The sequence below is a fragment of the Salvelinus sp. IW2-2015 genome, linkage group LG1, assembly GCF_002910315.2.
Source record: "Salvelinus sp. IW2-2015 linkage group LG1, ASM291031v2, whole genome shotgun sequence".
Classification (NCBI taxonomy): Eukaryota; Metazoa; Chordata; class Actinopteri; order Salmoniformes; family Salmonidae; genus Salvelinus; species Salvelinus sp. IW2-2015.
The window spans coordinates 29,703,069-29,722,456 of record NC_036838.1 but is presented as its reverse complement, the minus strand read 5'-3'; the positions used below and the strand labels follow the sequence as shown (position 1 = coordinate 29,722,456).

The following is a 19,388-nucleotide window of genomic DNA, read 5'->3' as shown; positions in this document are numbered from 1 at the left end:
CTTGTTAGGTAGCACATTTTGTTTTTCGGGTTTGCAATGCTTGACTTGGCAGAACCCTATTTTCCTCTGCTCCTCCTTTTCTTCCTTTTTCCAATTGGCCAGGCCTGTTTTTGGCTGGCTGACATTGGTCTTTCCCTAATTTACTGCTCTGGCATGTGTTTATTTGAAGGGAGTTGGAGGAGGACGAGAGACTTGGTCAGTTGTTTACAGCTTTGCATGCCCAGGGAGTGGTTCTGACCAATGGTAGGCCGGCCCACGCTTGTGTTTAGAATCAGAGAGCGAGGACACTTCCTGTGTATGTGCATACTGTACAGCAATCTGTTACACCTTTTACACCCTGTAGGAATCCTCTTCACTTGTTCCATGTACAAAACGCATCACTGACCACTAGCTCATTTGAATGATTGACGTACCCGTGGGGTCCTGGCTCRTCTAGCCCTTCTAGGAGAGCAGGTACACAGGCTTTGTCCCAAAGTGCACTACTTTTAAACCGGGCCCGATGGGCTCAGAAGTAGTGCAATATCTAGGGAACAGGTTGCCGTTTTGCATTTAGGCGCACACAGCACTCATGGCAAGTAAAAGTAGTTTGGCTGGTGCTAGCTCCACTCCAGTCAGTGCTGGATCTGCTCTGTGGTTGGGCCGCCCTCCTTGTCCCTGTAATCTATAGGGCCATACCTCCTCTTAGGGCTCGGCGGWGGGCTTTGTAGGAGGGCTCTGGGGTATTCGTTACACCCTTAGAAATTCCTGCTCCTCTTGAGGGGTCATTTGACTGGCTGTGGGCCCAACACTGCCATATGTAGTAAGACCCATGCTGAGGATTAGCGACAAGGAGGATTGAAAAAGCCCCCACGTCAGCATCCCCCCCCATATGCCCTTTGCTTGCCCTCACCACTACTAGGGCTCCACTTCAACTCCATTTGTTATTGTTCCCACAAGATGCTTACTGTACACGGACTTGTCCTTTTCCCTGGCTCCATACGAGGGAATATTTTTTTTTTGTTAATCCTCTAACAGTCTTAACTAGCTACTGCACCTGTGGGCTGAATGGCTGGTGAGTGCAGGAGAGTGTGTGTGTGGTCCGTGTCCATAATAAACTAGGATTAGTGGGCTTCCCTGGTGTTGTAAGGGCAGAGGCCTTTGAGTCTTCTGTGTGCACAGGCTACCGTGTGCCTGCTAAAAGGGTCGCCACACAACTGTTTAATATATGGAAGTGGGCCAACTATGCTTGGGGTAGTAAGGCAGTGTGTCTTACTGTGATCGGCATAATGCATGTACTTATCTCTCTCCTGGTCTGTTGTTGTAGCTCAAAGGTGTTTCGAGACTTGGGTGTAGACTATTAGGCGCGTTTTGGTTTACATATGTTGTGTACGTGTGGACTTGCCTCTGTAAATCACCTTATTAAGCTATGTAGTGTGAGCAGCCACCAGCTGGTAACGTCCCACAGGGCCTGAGCATGCTCTGCTGTTTGAGCTGACGTGTTGTTGATGTTAGAACTGGAGAGATTGAAGCGCTATCGTTGACCAAACCATTGGCTAGTCGTTAACACTAGAATGCAAACCCTTTAAAAGCAGATAGGACTTATGGGTTATGCTTAACAGACCAATATTGATCAGAACTGACCTCCGTTCACCCCATTCTTGAGTTGACCTGATAAAATAAGGCTTTATCGTAAAATAGGGCGGAGGCTCGACACTGTTGACAGAGGAAGGTATAGGCCTAGTCTAAAGCTGGACTGTTTACCATTAAGACACATTTTTATGATTCTGGCTTTATGGGTCTAAGCAGTTAAATTAGTTAAACTCTTAAACTCTGTAGGGCCCCATTCGATCGTGCAGTTGATAACATTGCATTTTGTTAAAGCAGCAATCAGCAGTTTAAACAACAAAGAACTCCCTGCCACTGTTGGACTAAAAAGCTGAGGGATGGGCTGGAGAAAGGGAACCACTCAAATGTATAGACTGAGCTATCAATGCAAGGACTAGTTATGTTTTGAGGCTATACAGTGTTTGTTTACGAACATTGGAGTAAAACAAGCGCATGTTTTGGATTCTGATGGGATAGGACAGTTCAACTAAGCTCATGAGGCATTTATAGGTTATATTCAAGATTCAAATGGTTACATGTAATTAATTTAAAGTCACAAAATTGATGGACTTCAGATGGACCCTTTTTTTAAAGCTACAGTACAGCACACAAATAGACACGGCCACATTTTTGACATGGCAGAACTGTGTCTGATGTGAAGCACTTTGTGGTTGTTGGTTTAAAAGGTGCAATATGCAGAAATCGCTCCACTATTTCCATTCATGGGCGGTATACTGGGGTATTTGGAAATGACCACGGGATGGTGTTTAAAACTTCTTATGGCTGAAGGGGCAGTATTGGTAACTTGATGAAAGGTGCCCATATCAAACGGCCTGCTCCTCAGTCATAGTTCCTAATATTTGCATATTATTATTAGTATTGGATAGAAAACACTCCAAAGTTTCTAAAACTGTTTGAATTATGTCTGTGAGATTAACTTCTTCAGGCTGCAATCCCGACGTCGGGATTAATATGACAACAGCCACTGCAAGTGCAGGGCGCGAAATTCAAATCTATTTTTGTAAAATATTTAACTTTCACACATTAAAAGTCCAATACAGCATTTGAAAGATAAACATCTTGTCAATCCAGCCAACATGTCCGATTTTTAAATGTTTTACAGAGAAAACACCACATATATTATGTTAGCTCACCACAAATAAAAAAGAGGACAGACATTTCACAGCACAAGTAGGATGAAGTAGCATGCACAAGCCAAATTAACTAACCTAAAACCAAACTAAATAACCCAGAAAAAAATACCTCAGATGACAGTCCTATAACATGTTACACAATAAATCTATGTTTTGTTAAAAAAAAATGCATATTTTAGCTATAAATCAGTTTTACATTACTGCTACCATCTTAGCCACCATCATAGCTCCAGTCAGAAATCGCACGGCAGTAGCCAGAGAAAACAGACACCAACGTCAACTACTAATTCACATCAGAAAAGATTTCAGAGAAATATATGGTGGATAGCAATGAAAGAGAAAGATCTTGTGAAACAGACAATATTTCAGATTCTTTAAATGTTTTACAGCGAAAACACCACATATATTCATGTTAGCTCACCACCAAATACAAAAAGAGAGACAGATATTTTTCACAGCACCGGTAGCATGCAGCTAGCATGCAGCTAGCATGCAAAGCCAACCTAACTAACCTAGAACTAACCTAATTAACCTAGAAAAAACTCCCTCAGATGACAGTCCTATAACATGTTACACAATAAATCTATGTTTTGTTCGAAAAAGTTGAATATTTTAGCTATAAATCAGTTTTACATTACTGCTACCATCTTAGCCACCATCATAGCTCCAGTCAGAAATCGGACGGCAGTAGCCAGAGAAAAAACAACGTCAACTACTAATTATTCACATAAATCAGAAAAATATATAGTGGATAGCAATGAAGAGAAAGATCTTGTGAATACAGACAATATTTCCGATTTCTGAAGTGTTTTACAGCGAAAACACAATATATCGTTATATTAGCTTACTACAATAGCTAACACACAGCAGCATTGATTCTAGTCAAACGCTAGCGATAGCACAGTTCGACAGATATATGAAAAAGCATCCCAAATTGGGTCCTTATCTTTGTTGTATTCCATCAGAATGTTCTCCAAAGGGTCCTTTGTTCAGAACCGTGTTCATTTGGACCTAGAACGAACGATGTCCCTGTTGAATTAGCATGACACACTGGCCTGCCATAATCTCTTCTTGACAAAATTCTTGCGTCGCATCACGTCTAAAGTCCAGAATAAATTTCAATAATATAATTAAAGTATATTGAAAAAACATACTTTAGGATGATTTTGTGACATGTATCAAAGAAAATCGAAGCTGGAGGTCATATTCACCTATAACGAGTGTTTTCCAGGAGCGCAGTCCATTTCCTACCTCGGGCCCAGAAAAAAATATCAAGTGCGCACTTATCACTCAAAGAGGTTCCTTTCAGTCCCTGACAGAGATAATCAAGTCATTTTTTCTCTCACTTCCGCATGACAAAGAGATGTGTGACGTGTTGTACAGCTCAAGTGCCAGCCTTATTATGAGAAGTATCTAAAGAATAGCTTCTTGGAAATTTCTCTTTTCCAGAAAATGGGCTGTAAAAAGAGTTATGTTTCACTTAGAGAAATAATTAAACCTGTTTTAGAACATAGAAGGTGTTTTATATCCAAAGGTATATATATGCATATTGTACGAGCAAGAATTGAGTACGAGGCCGTTTGAATAGGCACTCTCTACTGCTATAATTTCCCTTGCAGCCATAACAGGTTAATTAACTTCTTATGGCTGCAATCCCGGTAACGGGATGATATGACAACAGCCAGTGAAAGTGCAGAGGCGCAAATTCAAAACGACAGAAATCTTATAATTCAAATTCCTCAGACATACATGTGTCTTATACTTATTTATAATAATATTGTTAATCCACAAAGTGTCTGATTTCAAATATGCTTTTCAGCGAAAGCACTACAAATGATTATGTTAGGTCACACCAAACCACAATAAGCACAGCCATTTTTCAAAGATAGCAGTCACAAAAAGCACAGAGATAAAATTAATCACTAACTCTTGATGATCTTCATCAGATGACACTCATAGGACTTCATGTTACACTAATCATCATTTTGTATATATAAATTCATATATATTCAGTTTACATTGAGCACATAATATCATAAAAACATCAAGTGACTTTGCATAGCCCATCGTTTCAACAGAAATACTCATCATAAATATAATTGATAATACAAGTTATACACATTGAATTATAGATATACCTCTCCTAATTAACCGCTATTCAGATTTCAAAAAAACTTTACGGAAAAAGAAATGCACGCTATAATCTGAGACGGCGTCTAAAACAGCATACCACAGCTGCAAGATGGCGTCACTATAAACAATAAAATACATGATAAATATACATTACCTTTGATAATCTAGATCAGAAAGCACACCAGGAATCCCAGGTCCACAACAAATGTTTGTTTTGTTCGAAATCCGTTATTTATGTCCAAATACCTTCTTTTGTTAGCACGTCTGGTTTACATATCCAAATGCTAATTCTGGTCAGCGTTATATCGGACAAAAACTTTAAAATGTGAATTACCGGTCGAAGAAACATTTCAAACTAAGTACTGAATCAACATTAGGATGTTTTTAACATATAGCTTCAATAAAGTTCAACCGGAGTATTCGTTCTTGTCTGCGTGAGCAATGGAACGTCAGTGGCTTGCATGAAGAAAAAGCATGGTAAGGAAATGGCTGCTTGATGGACACCTGACTGATTCTGCTCTCATTCTCTCCCACAACATCATAGAAGTCTCATTGAAATTTCTATTGATTGTTGACATCTAGTGGAACCCCTTGGCAGTGCAACATCATTAATAGCTCAAGTGGATTTCTTTAGGGACTCTGGTGAATACACACAGGCTCAGATTTCTGACTTCCTGTTTTGATTTCAACTCAGGATTTTGCCTGCCAATATGAGGTCTGTTAACACACTGCTCGCTTAACCCGGAAGCCAGCCACACCATTCAACTGACGAGCGAGGTCAGCTTGTAGGCGCCTGTCCTGCCACAAGGAGTTGCTCGAGTGCGATGAGTCAAGGAAATCCCCTGGCCAAACCCTCACCCTCCCCAATTGTGTGTCGCCATATAGGGCTCCCGGTCATGGGCGGCACCTCAGCACTGCGATGCAGTGCCTCTCAGGAGTGTAGCAAGTTGTTTTTTTTTGGCTTGTTATCTAAGTGGCTGAATTAATAAGGAAGACGGGACATCATAGTGTTAGCTTTCTGCCGTGTTTGAGAAATCTGTACAGCTGCCGCTAGCTTCATTTCCTTGCGTTTTTTTCTCTCTGCAGTTCTCTGCCCATCTGCTCCCCCACCCCTCTTTTCCGAGCAGAGCAGGTAGGCCTGTTGCCTTAACGACTCCAGAGTCCACACAGACACAGCGTGTACACATGCTGCTCCAGAGCCAGTACTGTTCTTCCTTCAGACAAGCATGTGTCAACTTTGTTCAATGTCTCTCATTCACATTCGCTTGTAAATGTCCAAACTTACCAAATGACAGCCTCCAACCTATATATGTATACCTTTTATAAGTTAGATTGCTTGTCTTTGCAGTTTGTTTATTTTTGTTTGCGCTTGTTAGCATATTTAGCTAGCAGCCCCCATGGAAACGAAAACTCACATTTCTATGTTGCCCAAAAAGTTATTGCCGCTTTAAGCTATTCTCAAAGGTTAACATGTGTCCTGTCCATTAAAAAGCCACCAGTCTCAATTTACACTAGACATTGTCCACGGTGCAAAAATAACGTTGCAGGTATGAGAGAATTCGTTGTTATCTGTAAGGGAAATGAGTCTCTTTTGAACATCCAGATTTGAATATTTTCCTTGACTGACTGGCTCTCTGTAATCCTTTAGTTATTATCTCATGACTGACTGGACACGTTTCTCATACTTACGGATTCTGCTTGTGTAATTTGTAGTAGAAGTGCTGGCAGTTGACATTCAAATAGTTGTCATGTTTCCACAGACCTCTAAACCTTTTGAATATCCATCTCCATAATTTGCAACACTGATTGTAGGCTACACAACCAAATGTATACCTCCTGTTGTCAAAGGTGCATTCTGCTGTCTTTGTTCCCCTGTGGCCACTGGAAGAACTGCACAAATAATGTTTAACCTCTACCGCTTCTCTCTCCCGGATCCGGGATCCTCCTCATCAAAAAAGCTGACTAGCCTAGCCTAACGGGACAGGGATCTATCATATAATATAATTTATGAAATCACAAGTCCAATACAGGCAAATGAAAGATAACCCTCTTGTGAATCCAGCCATAATTTCAGATTTTTAAAATATTTTTACCAGCGAAAACACTATGTATTTCTATTAGCTAACCACAATAGCCAAACATACAACCGCATATTTTCACCATGTTTTCCACCGCATAGGTAGCTTTACAAAACCGACAAATAATAAATTAAGTCACTAACCAAGAAACAACTTCATCAGATGACCAGTCCTTATAACTGTTATACAATACATTTATGTTTTGTTCGAAATGTGCATCTTTGAGGTATAAATCTAGTTTTACTATTGCAGCCACCATCAAAAAATGGCACCAAAGCAGCCAGAATTAATTACAGAGAGCACACGTGAAATTAAACACTCATCAATAAACATTTATGAAAAAACATGGTGTACAGCAAATGAAAATAACATGCTTGTGAATCCAGCCAATATTTCAGATTTTTTAAGTTTTACAGCGAAAACACAAATAAGAATTAATATTAGCTTACCACAATAGCCAAACACACAGAGGCATTTATTCACCGCAAAGGTAGCTTTCGCAAAAACCAGCAATTAGATATAATGAAATCACTAACCTTTGACAACTTCATCAGATGACAGTCTTATACATGTTATACAATACTTTATGTTTTTGTTCGAAATGTGCATTTTAGAGCTGCAAATCCGTGGTTATACATTGTGAATACGTAGCAACATTTTCCCAGAATGTCCGGAGATATTTTGGACACACCTAATCTGACCAAAACTCATCATAAACTTTACATAAAAATACTTGTTGTATGGCAAATGAAAGATACCCTGGTTCTTAATGCAATCGCTGTGTTAGATAACATACCATAACATACAGCTTGCGTTATTGTGAGACAGCACTCACCAACACGGCGGAGAATAGGAGTCAACATTTTACACAGAAATACGAAATAACATCAATAAATGTTTTCTTACTTTTGCTGAGCTTCCATCAGAATGTTGTACAAGGAGTCCTATTTCAGAATAAATGTTTGTTTGGTTTTAGAATGTCCATTTCTTCTGTCGAATTCGCGCCACAATGCTACGCCAAGGTTGCTAACATTCCAATCCTCTCTTGGCGCAAAGACGGAAAACTAAAGTCCCATAAACGTTGAATAAACTGATAAAACTCGGTTGAAAAAACCTACTTTATGATGTTTATCATATGTATCAAATAAAATCAGAGCCGGAGATATCGCCGTGTATACCGAACGCTTTTCAGAAGACAATGTCGAGCTCCCCAGCGCGCCTTCGAAGACAAAGAAAATACCGGACCTGTCACATCCAAAAGCTCTTATTCGATCTCAGATCAAGCTAGACACCCCATTCCACCTTCCACTGCTGTTTTGCATCTAGTGGAAGGCGCATGAAGTGCATGCATATCGATAAATATAAGGCAATTGAATATCCAGGCCCTGAAACAGAGCCTCGTTTTCAGATTTTTCACTTCCTGTATGGAAGTTTGCTGCCAAATGAGTTCTGTTTTACTCACAGATATAATTCAAACAGTTTTAGAAACTTCAGTGTTTTCTATCCAATAGTAATAATAATATGCATATTGTATGATCTAGAATAGAGTACGAGGCAGTTTAATTTGGGCACGATTTTTTCCAAAGTGGAAACAGCGCCCCCATATTGACAAGTTAATAAAAAAATATATGCAGACATGTATTTAAGTCAACCAGGGTGCAGTCCTGCCTGTTCAATGTTATTAATATTTACATGTAATTGATTAAACTCCATACTGCACCTTTTAAACTCACTGCCTGTCCTTGTATCCATTTGCAGGGGTGTTATCCTTCGACGACGATGTGGACCATCCCTATGGCGATGAGGACGAGGCTGCGTTCGAGGCGGAGGTGAACGGCAACTGGACGCCACAGGARAAGGCGCTCCACGAGGCACGGCTCAAGGCCAAGGCCAAGCGGCGTGTGCGCAAATCGTCATCCCGCAGCGAGTCACTCTCTGAGTCGCTGTCGGGTGAGYTGGCCGACGGCGACAGCCCCAAGGGCAAGGTGCCCGTCCCCAACGACCGCAAGTCCAGGACAGGCAAGGGCCGTGGCCTGCCCAAGAAAGGTATGTGCTAATGTTAGGCTAACAGCTAATAATGCTAACTATGCTAATAACCTTTGAGATGGAAGACTAAATGGGACCTGCCTAAGAAAGGTCTGTGCTAGGCTAATAATGGTTGAGATGGAAGTAATCTACTCTAAGCCCTGGTGGTCTAGTGCTAGTTTTGGTCTGGGGCCATAACAGTTTGTTTAGGATTAAAGTCTGGTAAACTGATCATAGAGCAGTAATCTCCCTGGGTTCACAAAACCCATATTCTAAACATGTCTATAGTGCTAACTGACTAGCGCTGATGTTGATGTGGTCCTTACACTACAGGTGGCGCAGGGGGTAAAGGTGTGTGGGGAGCAGCCGGGATGGTGTACGAGGTAGAGGAACCAGATGTCAAGGACCCCAACTACGACGAGGTTGCACAGGTGAGGTGTACATGTGTAAACCACATGAGCGCTCTCCAACCCCAACCTATACAATAGAGCCTCTGCACGCACCCCTCTTCTCCTGTACACCAGTGTCCCACGCTGTTACTACAAAGACAACAGTTGCTTAGATGAGGGGTCTACTATGGGCCAGGTTCTTTTTGTAGTTGTTTTGGTCTGATGGTTGTTGCTTATAATAATTTTTTTTGTAACTTTAAACATCAGTTAAGTGAATGTCGCAGACTTTTTTTGCTATCCTGTGTAGTGAGGTCGCTGTGACTGAACCATGTAGTGGGAAAGTGCCTCCAAGGCTATTGTTTAAGAGATAAAAACCTAGAAAAAGAACGGTGCAAATTGTAGTTTGGCCTTGAGTGCCGCTGTTTCAGAAACAGTACTGGAGCCAGTTGCCCTGTGGCAGCAGATAACTAGGACAGAGTTGGTGACACTGGAGCGCAGCTCTACTGACCTCTAAAAGCACATAGCCCTATGGGCCTGGCCCTGGTCAAAAGTAGTGCACTATATAGGGAATATAATGCCTTTTGGACGTAACATTCTCTTGAAACACAGGCCTGCTCTCCAGTATATCCCAGTAGTAGTGTGTCTGGGATCCCTACTAGCTAGGTGGTTTGTGTCGTAAGGGAGTGGTTAGGATCACATGGATCCTGTTTGACCCATGGGTCCTCCTCCCTTCCTGGAAGTAATCACTCATCAATCACGGCTGGGTCTGTGGAAGTTAAATGGTGTAATCAAATTCAATCAAGTAAGATCAATGGTTACTATAAGTGAGCTGCAGAATATTTTAAAGTATTCCAACAATACCAGAACAGCTCATTGGTGCAGTCTGAACATTTGTGGTTATTCTTAAAGGTCAAGCATACTTCTGAAACCAGGAGGGGAAAACAGGAAAGTTGAGTCAGTGCATTGGGTAATGGCTGAAACCCTCCCTCCCTCTAGTGATATTTTCCCCTCTTCAACGCAGGTCAAAACAATAGAGGTCTCACTCTCCGCTCTAGTTTCCTGAAGCCCTGCTCACTGAGGAAGTTTGCTTTTTCTTGTTTCTCTGGAATCAGCCAAAGGCACTCATCTGCTCGTATTGTTTAGAAAAACCTTTCACCGGAGCGTCTGGGGTGTTAATATTCAAAGTTTTAGAAGTACACTGTATGTCGGCAGAACTGCTGTCTGCTGTTACATTTGCCATATYCCGGCCATTCAGCCTAAATATGATGGCAGTTATTGACCCCTGCACTATACCTTAAAGGCCCAGTGCAGTCAGTGATTTTCCTGTGTTTTACATACATTTTGACCCAAGGTTGGAATAGTACAAATTATGAATATGCCCTTTTTTAGTTTAAAAACTGTTTGAAAAGACCACCTGACATTTCTGCCTGTTTTGGTGGGAGGGAGTTTTGGCCTTCCATGGTGACGTCACTATGTAGTAAATTCGTTTTCGCCTCACCACTCGGACAGATCTAGCAGAATTCTTGCTTGAAAAATTGCTCTTTGCTAAGCCATTTATTTATTTGACCATTAATTGAAAACAATCACAGTAAGGTACTTCATTGTTACCCAGAAATGGTTTGATATTGAAATAAAAACAGCTGCATTGGACTTAACAAATGCACCAGTAGCATTTCAGATTACAGGCTAATCCTGCCTAATGAGCGGGCCGGCCGTGTTATTAGATGGCTATTCCTGACCTATAATGTCTTGTTTAATTTTGAAGGGAGACACTGTGTACGCAACAGTTGTTCCRGAGCTGGACGAGAGGGAACTGGAGAAGACCGTCAACCCCATTGTACAGGAGTACTTTCAGCACGGGGACACAAAAGAGGTCCAAGTAAGTGTTTGATGTTGTACTAAAAAGAGGAAGAGTTTGGTTATTTGAGGCAGCCTTTAGGTGGTGGTGCATCCATTTTCTTTTACTGTTTTGTCTCAACCACGCAGGGTTCCGACATATCATTTTACTTCACGTTAACTGTGTGTGTACCCTACCCCCCTCTTCCACTCCCAGATGCTGTTGAAGGAGCTAAACCTGGGCCACCACAAGTACGAGTTCTCCAGCCTGGCTGTGTCCCTGTCTCTGGAGGGGAAGGCCAGCCACCGGGAGCTCACCTCTAGGYTGCTCCGTGACCTGGTCGGCAAGGGGCTCTCRGAGTCCGACATGGCCCGCGCCTTCGACAAAATCCTCAAAGAGCTGCCCGATCTTATGCTGGACACGCCAGAGGCTCCACAGGTACTGGATTGGGGGGGAAATACATTGTCTTCATCACAAATGGCACTCTATTCCCCATTTAGTACACTACTTTTGACCAGGGACCATGGGTCTCTGGTCTGAAGTAGTGCACTATATAAGGAATAAATAGGGTGCCATTTGTTATGCAGTCTTTGTACATTTTCTTTAAGACAAATGATAATTTGCCATGCTGCTTTAAACCCAACCGATCATATACCGTAGGTTTATTCTTTAACTCTCTCCAACTCTACAGATGCTGGGACAGTTTATTGCCCGAGCCATCGCAGACCACGCTCTACCTATGGCATTCCTGGACCGCTATAAAGGCAAGGTGGACTGCGACCACGCTAGGTGAGCAGGGGTTAGAGGTCAAGGAGTGAGGGCATAATAAAATAAAAAGATGTGCATTGATTGGTGGAGGGGATTTTAATTTCAAAGAACTTCTTGTGTCCTTAGAATTCTATTTAGGGTTAAAGCGGTGCTTCAGACAAACAACAAATTGGCACAGAGACAATATATGGACAAACACATTAGAGACAATGATATGAATCATGTACTAAATAAAGGCAGGGAGGATTAGATAATTTTGGGCATTTAGGGTGAGGAGCATTCTAACGAAATTGCCCTTAAGGTCAGTTTTTGCTTACAATCAGGTTTCTCTAAGGATTAAGGAAGAAACTGATCTTAGATCTGTGGCCAACAAGGAACATGGTGGAAAAGCCCACTCCACATCAAAGTGGTGGTTACCTACCTCTGTCGCTGATGTCGTCAGTTAATCGCTTAAGAACCGCCTGATAAGAGGGCCAGGGTAAATGTTTGCGTCTTCTCACCACGAAAGCACAGTCATTCTCCAAGCAACTGAATGATCCCCATCCAGAACTGATTGTAGCCACATGTCATGCCTAGGATGACCATTTTTGGTTTTACCTCATGTTTGTAATCTCCCATTTTCAACCTTAGAATGCAAATTCCACTGTTATTTATTCTGATGAGTTGGGAAAGTCCATTTTGTAGTTAACCTGCTTTATTCAGAAAGTMATTTTGTTCTGAAATCATGTGACCATGTTCAATATCTAGCTGTGACTTGACACGTTCCCCTTTTTCTCATTGTGTCTCTGTGGTTATTCCCCTCCCCACAGAGCCGCGTTGGACCGTGCGGCGGTGCTCCTCTCCATGAAGAGGGAGATGGTGCGGCTAGACAATGTGTGGGGCGTGGGTGGTGGCCTCAGACCTGTCAAACACCTCGTCAAAGAGGTAAGAGGCCCTCGCTGCCAAGTATGCGGGACCTGGCACCCCGCCCGCCAATCATCACATGCCAGTGTTGTATCATCTTGTGACTCATAACAAAACATTCCAGTTAGACAAGCAACCTCCCATTCCGGATGTTGTCTCTGCATGCATGAAATGTGATGCCTTGTTGGAAGTGATAGGAGAAACCTAATGAGAATCAAATATGGGTAAATGGCAACACACCTGGGTTCTGTTAATATTATTTGAAGTGCAATATATTCAGCTAACACCCATCTATCAGAGCTAGAAACATGCATAACCAATCAATGGAGAGCTTTGTTATATTTCTCTGCAGCCTTTCATTGTGGGTCAACTATTTACACACAGTGGAGATTACCTTTTTGTTCTCTCCACCTGAACTGATACTCTCGGTGCAGAGAGACGGGCTCTGTCAGGTTGTGTCCCAAATGGTACCCTATTTACTATATAGTCCCCAAATGTAGTGCACTAAGTATGGAATAGGGTGCCATTTTGGTCCTGGATCTGCACTCGTCTGTTATGTAACATAAACACAAGGCGGAGAGAACTGCATGCTGGGAAAAGAGCCACGGGGAGCCTTGCTAGGCTGGTGTCAGCACAATGCTGTCCCCCATGCTTGGATCTGACTGCAAAGCCTGGAACAAAGAGGCCGATGCGCACACTCACAGGGACACACGCATGTACGTACGTAAACCGATGCACAGGGACTCACACACCCGAGTGCAGGTTTTCAAGTCATGAGGTGTGCGTGCGTGCATTTGTATAGTCTAGTGGTCAAAGGGGCCTTTGCTCCCTGAACTAAATTGATAATTTGGCACCCATGTGTGAATGTGCACGGCTGCACACACGCTTGTGATGTGTCGAATGAGTATGCAGAGCAAGAGCAAGAGTATTGTGTAACTCATCCTACGTTAGTCTCTGTAGGCTGCAGACTCCAGACCAGGTTTGATTTCCTGCCTGTCCTTGTTGGGCTTCAGGCCCTGATCGAGTGGGTCTTCACTGGGCTACAGAGGGCACACAGTCTGCCAGAATAGGAGCTACTAGTGTGCGTGCCAAATGGCACCTTATCGCCTGTATACTGCACTATTGACCAGAGCCCTATGGGTCCTGGCCAATAGTGCACTACATGGGGGATAGGGTTATTAGGGAAACAGATTTTGCCTCTTTCCTCTGGGTTTGATCAAATCACTCTGCCACAGACTACATTGAAGTCAAGAGTATGGGTATTAAGAGATTTGAATAGCAGTATCCCCCTGGGGCATTTTCACACGGATTTGGTACTGTGGTGAGGTTCCCCGGAGCTTTCTTTCATGACCTGGAAATAACCGTTTCAGGGTGTGATTTGACAACACGCTCCAAGAACCGGATGATACAGGGATGTGTGTGTAGAGAGTCAGACAAGTGCCCTTATTCCCCTGGGTGTGTGTAGAGTATCTTTGTAAACAAAGCTGCCTGTGACTACTGCAAACATTTAAGCCAGGGTTGATTGAATACCGTACCATTGAATACACAAACCGAATAGGACTGATAAGTCAGTGCTGTGAGTGTCTAGGAGTCTTCCAGAGCATTTTGTGTCCCAAATGGCACCCTATATCCTTTAGTGCACTACTTTTAACCAGAGCCCATAAGTAGTGCACTTTAAAGGGAATTGGGTCAGGGTGCCATTTGGGACACAAGTCTGTGTCTAGCTTCTCTTAATCTGGGCTTTCAACCCCCCGGCCAAGCCTTTATGCCCTTATTCTCACCACTTAAACACCGTCTGCCAGAGGACCGGATTGTTATTGTTTGGCAGTTCCGTGCTCACTGCTCAGAGGTGAAGCATTGGTCACGCGAGGGTCATCACACATTCGTCAGCGAGATTGAAGACCAGTTAAACCCCCAGCGGCAGCAACCGCTGGAACCCTGCCCCTATTTCACTTTGCTATGGAGAGGGGTAGTCGGCAGTGTGCCTGCTCCAGCTGAGGGATGTTTGGAGAGGGTGTGTGTGTGTGGGGGGGCTAGGTGTTCTCTCCTGCAAGCGCATTCCATAAGAGATTGTTTACAGCTGGGGCCGTACCAACAGAACCAGTGTCAGCAATAAGGCTGTCCCAGACAACAAAAAATGTACTTGGTCATCTGTTCTTTCAACCAATCGACTGGTTACAACGTATTTTTTTTTCATATCGACACATCCTGTGATTTAATCAACTATATGCACTGAGCTTGTCTGATGCTTTAAGTGCACCGTTTGATCAGATGACTAGAGGGAGTCCGACCGCAATTGATTTGATTGTGCCGGGCTCAGACTTGCTGTGCAATAAAAAGACTGACTGACCCATTGTCTCCCTCTTTCTCCGCTGCAGCGACCACACTTTGTGATGCTGAACCGGCAAAATAATTACAGCCATTTGACTTAAAGGTTCTGTTACCAAAATGATTTGTTCGGGAAAAACATTCCTTATTCCCTCAACCCTTACTCTTTACATGACATGTGTATAAATCGCATAGGGCCTGACCTATAGCATATTACATTAATAGATTGGTTATAAACTCTGAACACCGGAATACGTATGTGACAGCAAAATGGATGCAGATGACGTGAAACTCTAAATGGGGGAATTCTTGGTTGTTTGGAGGGGCCCTTAATTACAGCAAAGACTAAAGTCTCATGCATTTGTGAATGCAATTGCCAACATGGAACGGTTTATTTATTTACGCTAATTATTCAAGGGTCACTTTATTTTAAAACAAATGCTTGATTTGCATTTCAAGTCATGACTCAAATCTATTTATAAACCCATTTTTACATCAGCAGATGTATCAAAATGCAAATACAGAAACCCAGCCTAAAACCCCAAATGGTAAGCAATGCCGATGTAGAAGCATGGGGGCTAGGAAAAACTCCCCAGAAAGGCAGGAACCTAGAGGTACCTGGCTCTGAGGTACCCTGGTGGGAGACTGCCATTAAGGCCAGATTGTTTTTCAAGATGTTCATAGATGACCAGCAGGGTCAACTAGTAATCAGTGGTTGTAGAGGGCGCAACAGGTCAGTACCTCAGGAGTAAATGTCAGTTTGCTTTTTATAGCTGAGCAATCAGAGTTCTAAACAGCAGGAGAGGGAGAGTTAAACAGCAGCACGTCCAGTGAACAGGTCAGGGTTCCACAGCCGCAGGCAGAACAGTTGTAACTGTAGCAGCAGCACAACCAGGTGGACTGGGGACAGCCAGGAGACATCAGGCCAGGCAGTCCTGAGGCATGGTCCTAGAGCTCAGGTCCTCCGGGAGGAGAGGGAGAGCGCGAATTGGAGGGCGCATACTTAAATTCACACAGGACACCAGATATAACAGACTGACCCTAGCCCCCCGCCACAGACTATTGCAGCATAGATATCCTGCCGGGTTGGCCCTGTCCGGGGGTATCACCCCACCCACTATACACAGACCCCACACCACTAGAGGGATAAACAGACCAACGTACTACCCTGAGACGAGGCTAATTATAGCCTACGAAGAACTCCTCCCCCGGCACGACCCCGAGGGGGTGCAAAACCGGACATGATCACGTCAGTGACTCAAGTGACGCACTCCTCCAAGGGGAGGCATGAAAGAGCACTAGTAAGCCAGTGACCCAGCCCCCGTAATAGGGTCAGAGGCAGAGAATCCAGAGACAGCAAAGATGGTTCGTCGCTCCAGTGCCTTGCCGTTCACCTTTGCGCCCCTGGGCCAGACTACACTCAATCATAGGACCTACTGAAGAGATGAGTCTTCAATAAAGACTTAAAGGTCGAGACCGTGTTTGCGTCTCACATGAATAGGCAGACCATTACATAAAAATGGAGCTCTATAGGAGAAAGCCCTGCCTCCAGCTGTTTGCTTAGAAATTCTAAGGACAATAAGGAGGAATGCGTCTTGGTATGTACAGCAGCGACCTCTATCCAAAGCAGGAGAAAATAAATAAAATATTAGTGCTGCATCATTGTCTTTACGTAATATAACCCTATACAATTTCAATAGCATGTCTTAGTCTGATGGACTGTGCCATTCCCACTGACTTAACAATAGATTAGTCAACTCAGACAGGTGTCTTGTACACCATGCCATTTAAAAAATATGCTCAACTAAAGACAATTGTCGACCAACAGTCAGCGAAGCACCAAGCGTTTGTGGAATTGCAGTTGCACTGACGGTTCATAACTGAACAGAAACGAGGGTTGAGTACTACACACAAAACCAGACTGTTTGTTTGTCATTGAGCATCGTGATTGACTATTTGCTCCATTTGTCCAGCCACTAATCACTTGGGAGTCCTCTCCCCGATTCATGATTACCTTTTGACAGGAAAAATCTTGCACTACCAAATCAACCAGGCCCGGTAGTCACTGCTGAGAAATGTCAAACTATAGAGAAGATGCATATTTTATCCATTGGATCTAGGCTTTAGTTCAGTGGGATAAGTCTTCGAACCTTTGTCGGTCAAATCCGTATTTAGCAGTGTTTTAGCCATGGGTGGTGAATGATGGTTGGTATGATGGAGAGTGATTGATTCATACTTTATCGATATGTGTTTCAGATGAACTTTCTGCTGAAGGAGTACTTGGTATCGGGAGAGGTGAAGGAGGCGGAACGCTGTCTGCGGGACCTAGAAGTACCTCACTTCCACCACGAGCTTGTCTACGAGGTAAACACTGAAAGCGCTTTGGGTCCAGTTTAGAAGGGCACACTGTATCAAAAATGTTTTGCAACAGAAAGCGAAAATATGTTATTTGACAACCACATTAAAGATGTTCTAATAAGATAGGCCACATCCTGTCGTTTCCAATGGGAGGCAAGTGAGCAAGTGTCGATGGGTTTTTCAAAGTCGCGTTTATTGGTCTATCAGATGGCTTAGTGAGGTGCAGACTTACTGGAGAGTTGAAGAGGGACTTCAACACGTTAAGTAACTAGTCGTTGTTGAGACTTAACGCCACCAAGAGTTTAATTTTATACGTTATTTAAATTAGATAAAATGTTTTGTAGAGGGCATTAGCTAAAGTAACTTTACTGTTTGTAGGTCGCTAAGAGTTAGCTACAGTAGCGTTAGCTATTGTAAAATGCAAGAGAACTGTAGCTAGGTATTTTCTGTTTAAAAACAACAACTGTAACGAGATCAAATGTTTTATTAAATTAGCTAAATCCCTCTAGCTCAATCTTCTCCCACTGCCKGCCACTGTGCTTCCTCACTACCATATTTGGTAGTGAGAGGAAACACCAACCAGATGTCTCTTTTATACATCCGGTGAAATATGTMATCTATCTCCCTTTTTGTTTAACTTTTGTTTTGTTCCTTCTCCATACTGAACATGGCCTTTGCTGTCAGCACAAGGATATTGATAGCGCTACTGTACTTTCAATAGTTATGTAGCTAGTTGGCTATGCGTGCAATGTTGAATATGTGTGGCGTAATCTTTTTAATATTGGTAAGACTACAAGTCATAAACCTATCTATGGTCTATTCTGCTGCAAATAGTTTGATTTGTTTTTTTCTGTTATCTTGGAAACTATTACTTAACATTATTCCACCAGCATCCTAGATACTAATTAAATGTAATGTTACTCAAAAAAGATTGCCAAATCCATGCAGTATGGTGAGAATTAAAGCAATGATGCCCCAATGTGGTTAAATAAGGGATTGAAACCTCACTGAAAATAGAAAGATGACCAGCGCCTTATGTCATTCTTCCTCCACTCTTCAGTCTCATCTTGGTCAAGCTGACAATCCACATAACAGAGAATTTAAGACACTGTCCATGACATAACCGGAGTTCCAAATGACACACCGTTCCCTTTATAGTGCGCTGGGCAAAGGTAGTGCACTACATAGGGAATAGGGTGCCATTTAGGGCACTTTATTTTTTAAACATTCATTTTGTACATGAACATCCTGTTCAGATATTAGCATGAAGTCTAATGCATTTTCTTCTCTCTTCTCCTGGCTGGTTGCCAGGCTGTTGTCATGGTGCTAGAGTCCAAGGGGGACACGGCCGTCAAGATGATGTGTAAGCTCCTCCAGGCCTYCTGGAAAATTGGCCTCATCACAGTGGACCAGATGAACCGGGTACGTCCCCTTACGCACCAGAAAGTAGCACCAAATTCGCTGGTAGCACTAGCACACAAAAAAAGAACTTCAACTTCTAAACTATTTCCAGTGAAATGACTGCAGGTTTTCCTTTTCCAGCACTACAATTAACATAGCATGAATCGAATGTTAAATTAGTAATTGTCAACGTCAGACTTTGTGGATTTAAACCCATCCGTAGACATCCTCAGTCAAGGCATATTTACTGGTTGCTGAAATAGCTACAGTATTTGGCCATATTCTCACTATAGCTACAGTATATATTGTTATTCTCTAGTCACTGTCAAGGCATTAATTTGTTACCCGACAAGCTCTGAAGTGACTGAATTGATTAATCTTCTCTTATATTGCCCTATGATTGGCTTACTCATCAAGTATTGTGTTGTAA

The 19,388-nt window shown here is 42.8% G+C and overlaps 1 protein-coding gene across 1 annotated transcript in view; it reads left to right on the top strand.

The window, feature by feature from the left end:
• Positions 1 to 19,388, top strand: part of LOC111964413 (programmed cell death protein 4) — a 30,159-nt gene that overhangs the window by 9,903 nt on the left and 868 nt on the right. The window contains exons 3-10 of the mRNA XM_023988315.2: positions 8,708 to 8,995; positions 9,308 to 9,405; positions 11,129 to 11,242; positions 11,417 to 11,638; positions 11,892 to 11,989; positions 12,778 to 12,892; positions 17,456 to 17,563; positions 18,869 to 18,979. Of these exons, the coding sequence (XP_023844083.1) occupies positions 8,708 to 8,995; positions 9,308 to 9,405; positions 11,129 to 11,242; positions 11,417 to 11,638; positions 11,892 to 11,989; positions 12,778 to 12,892; positions 17,456 to 17,563; positions 18,869 to 18,979 (1,154 nt within the window). The remainder of the gene's footprint in view (positions 1 to 8,707; positions 8,996 to 9,307; positions 9,406 to 11,128; positions 11,243 to 11,416; positions 11,639 to 11,891; positions 11,990 to 12,777; positions 12,893 to 17,455; positions 17,564 to 18,868; positions 18,980 to 19,388) is intronic.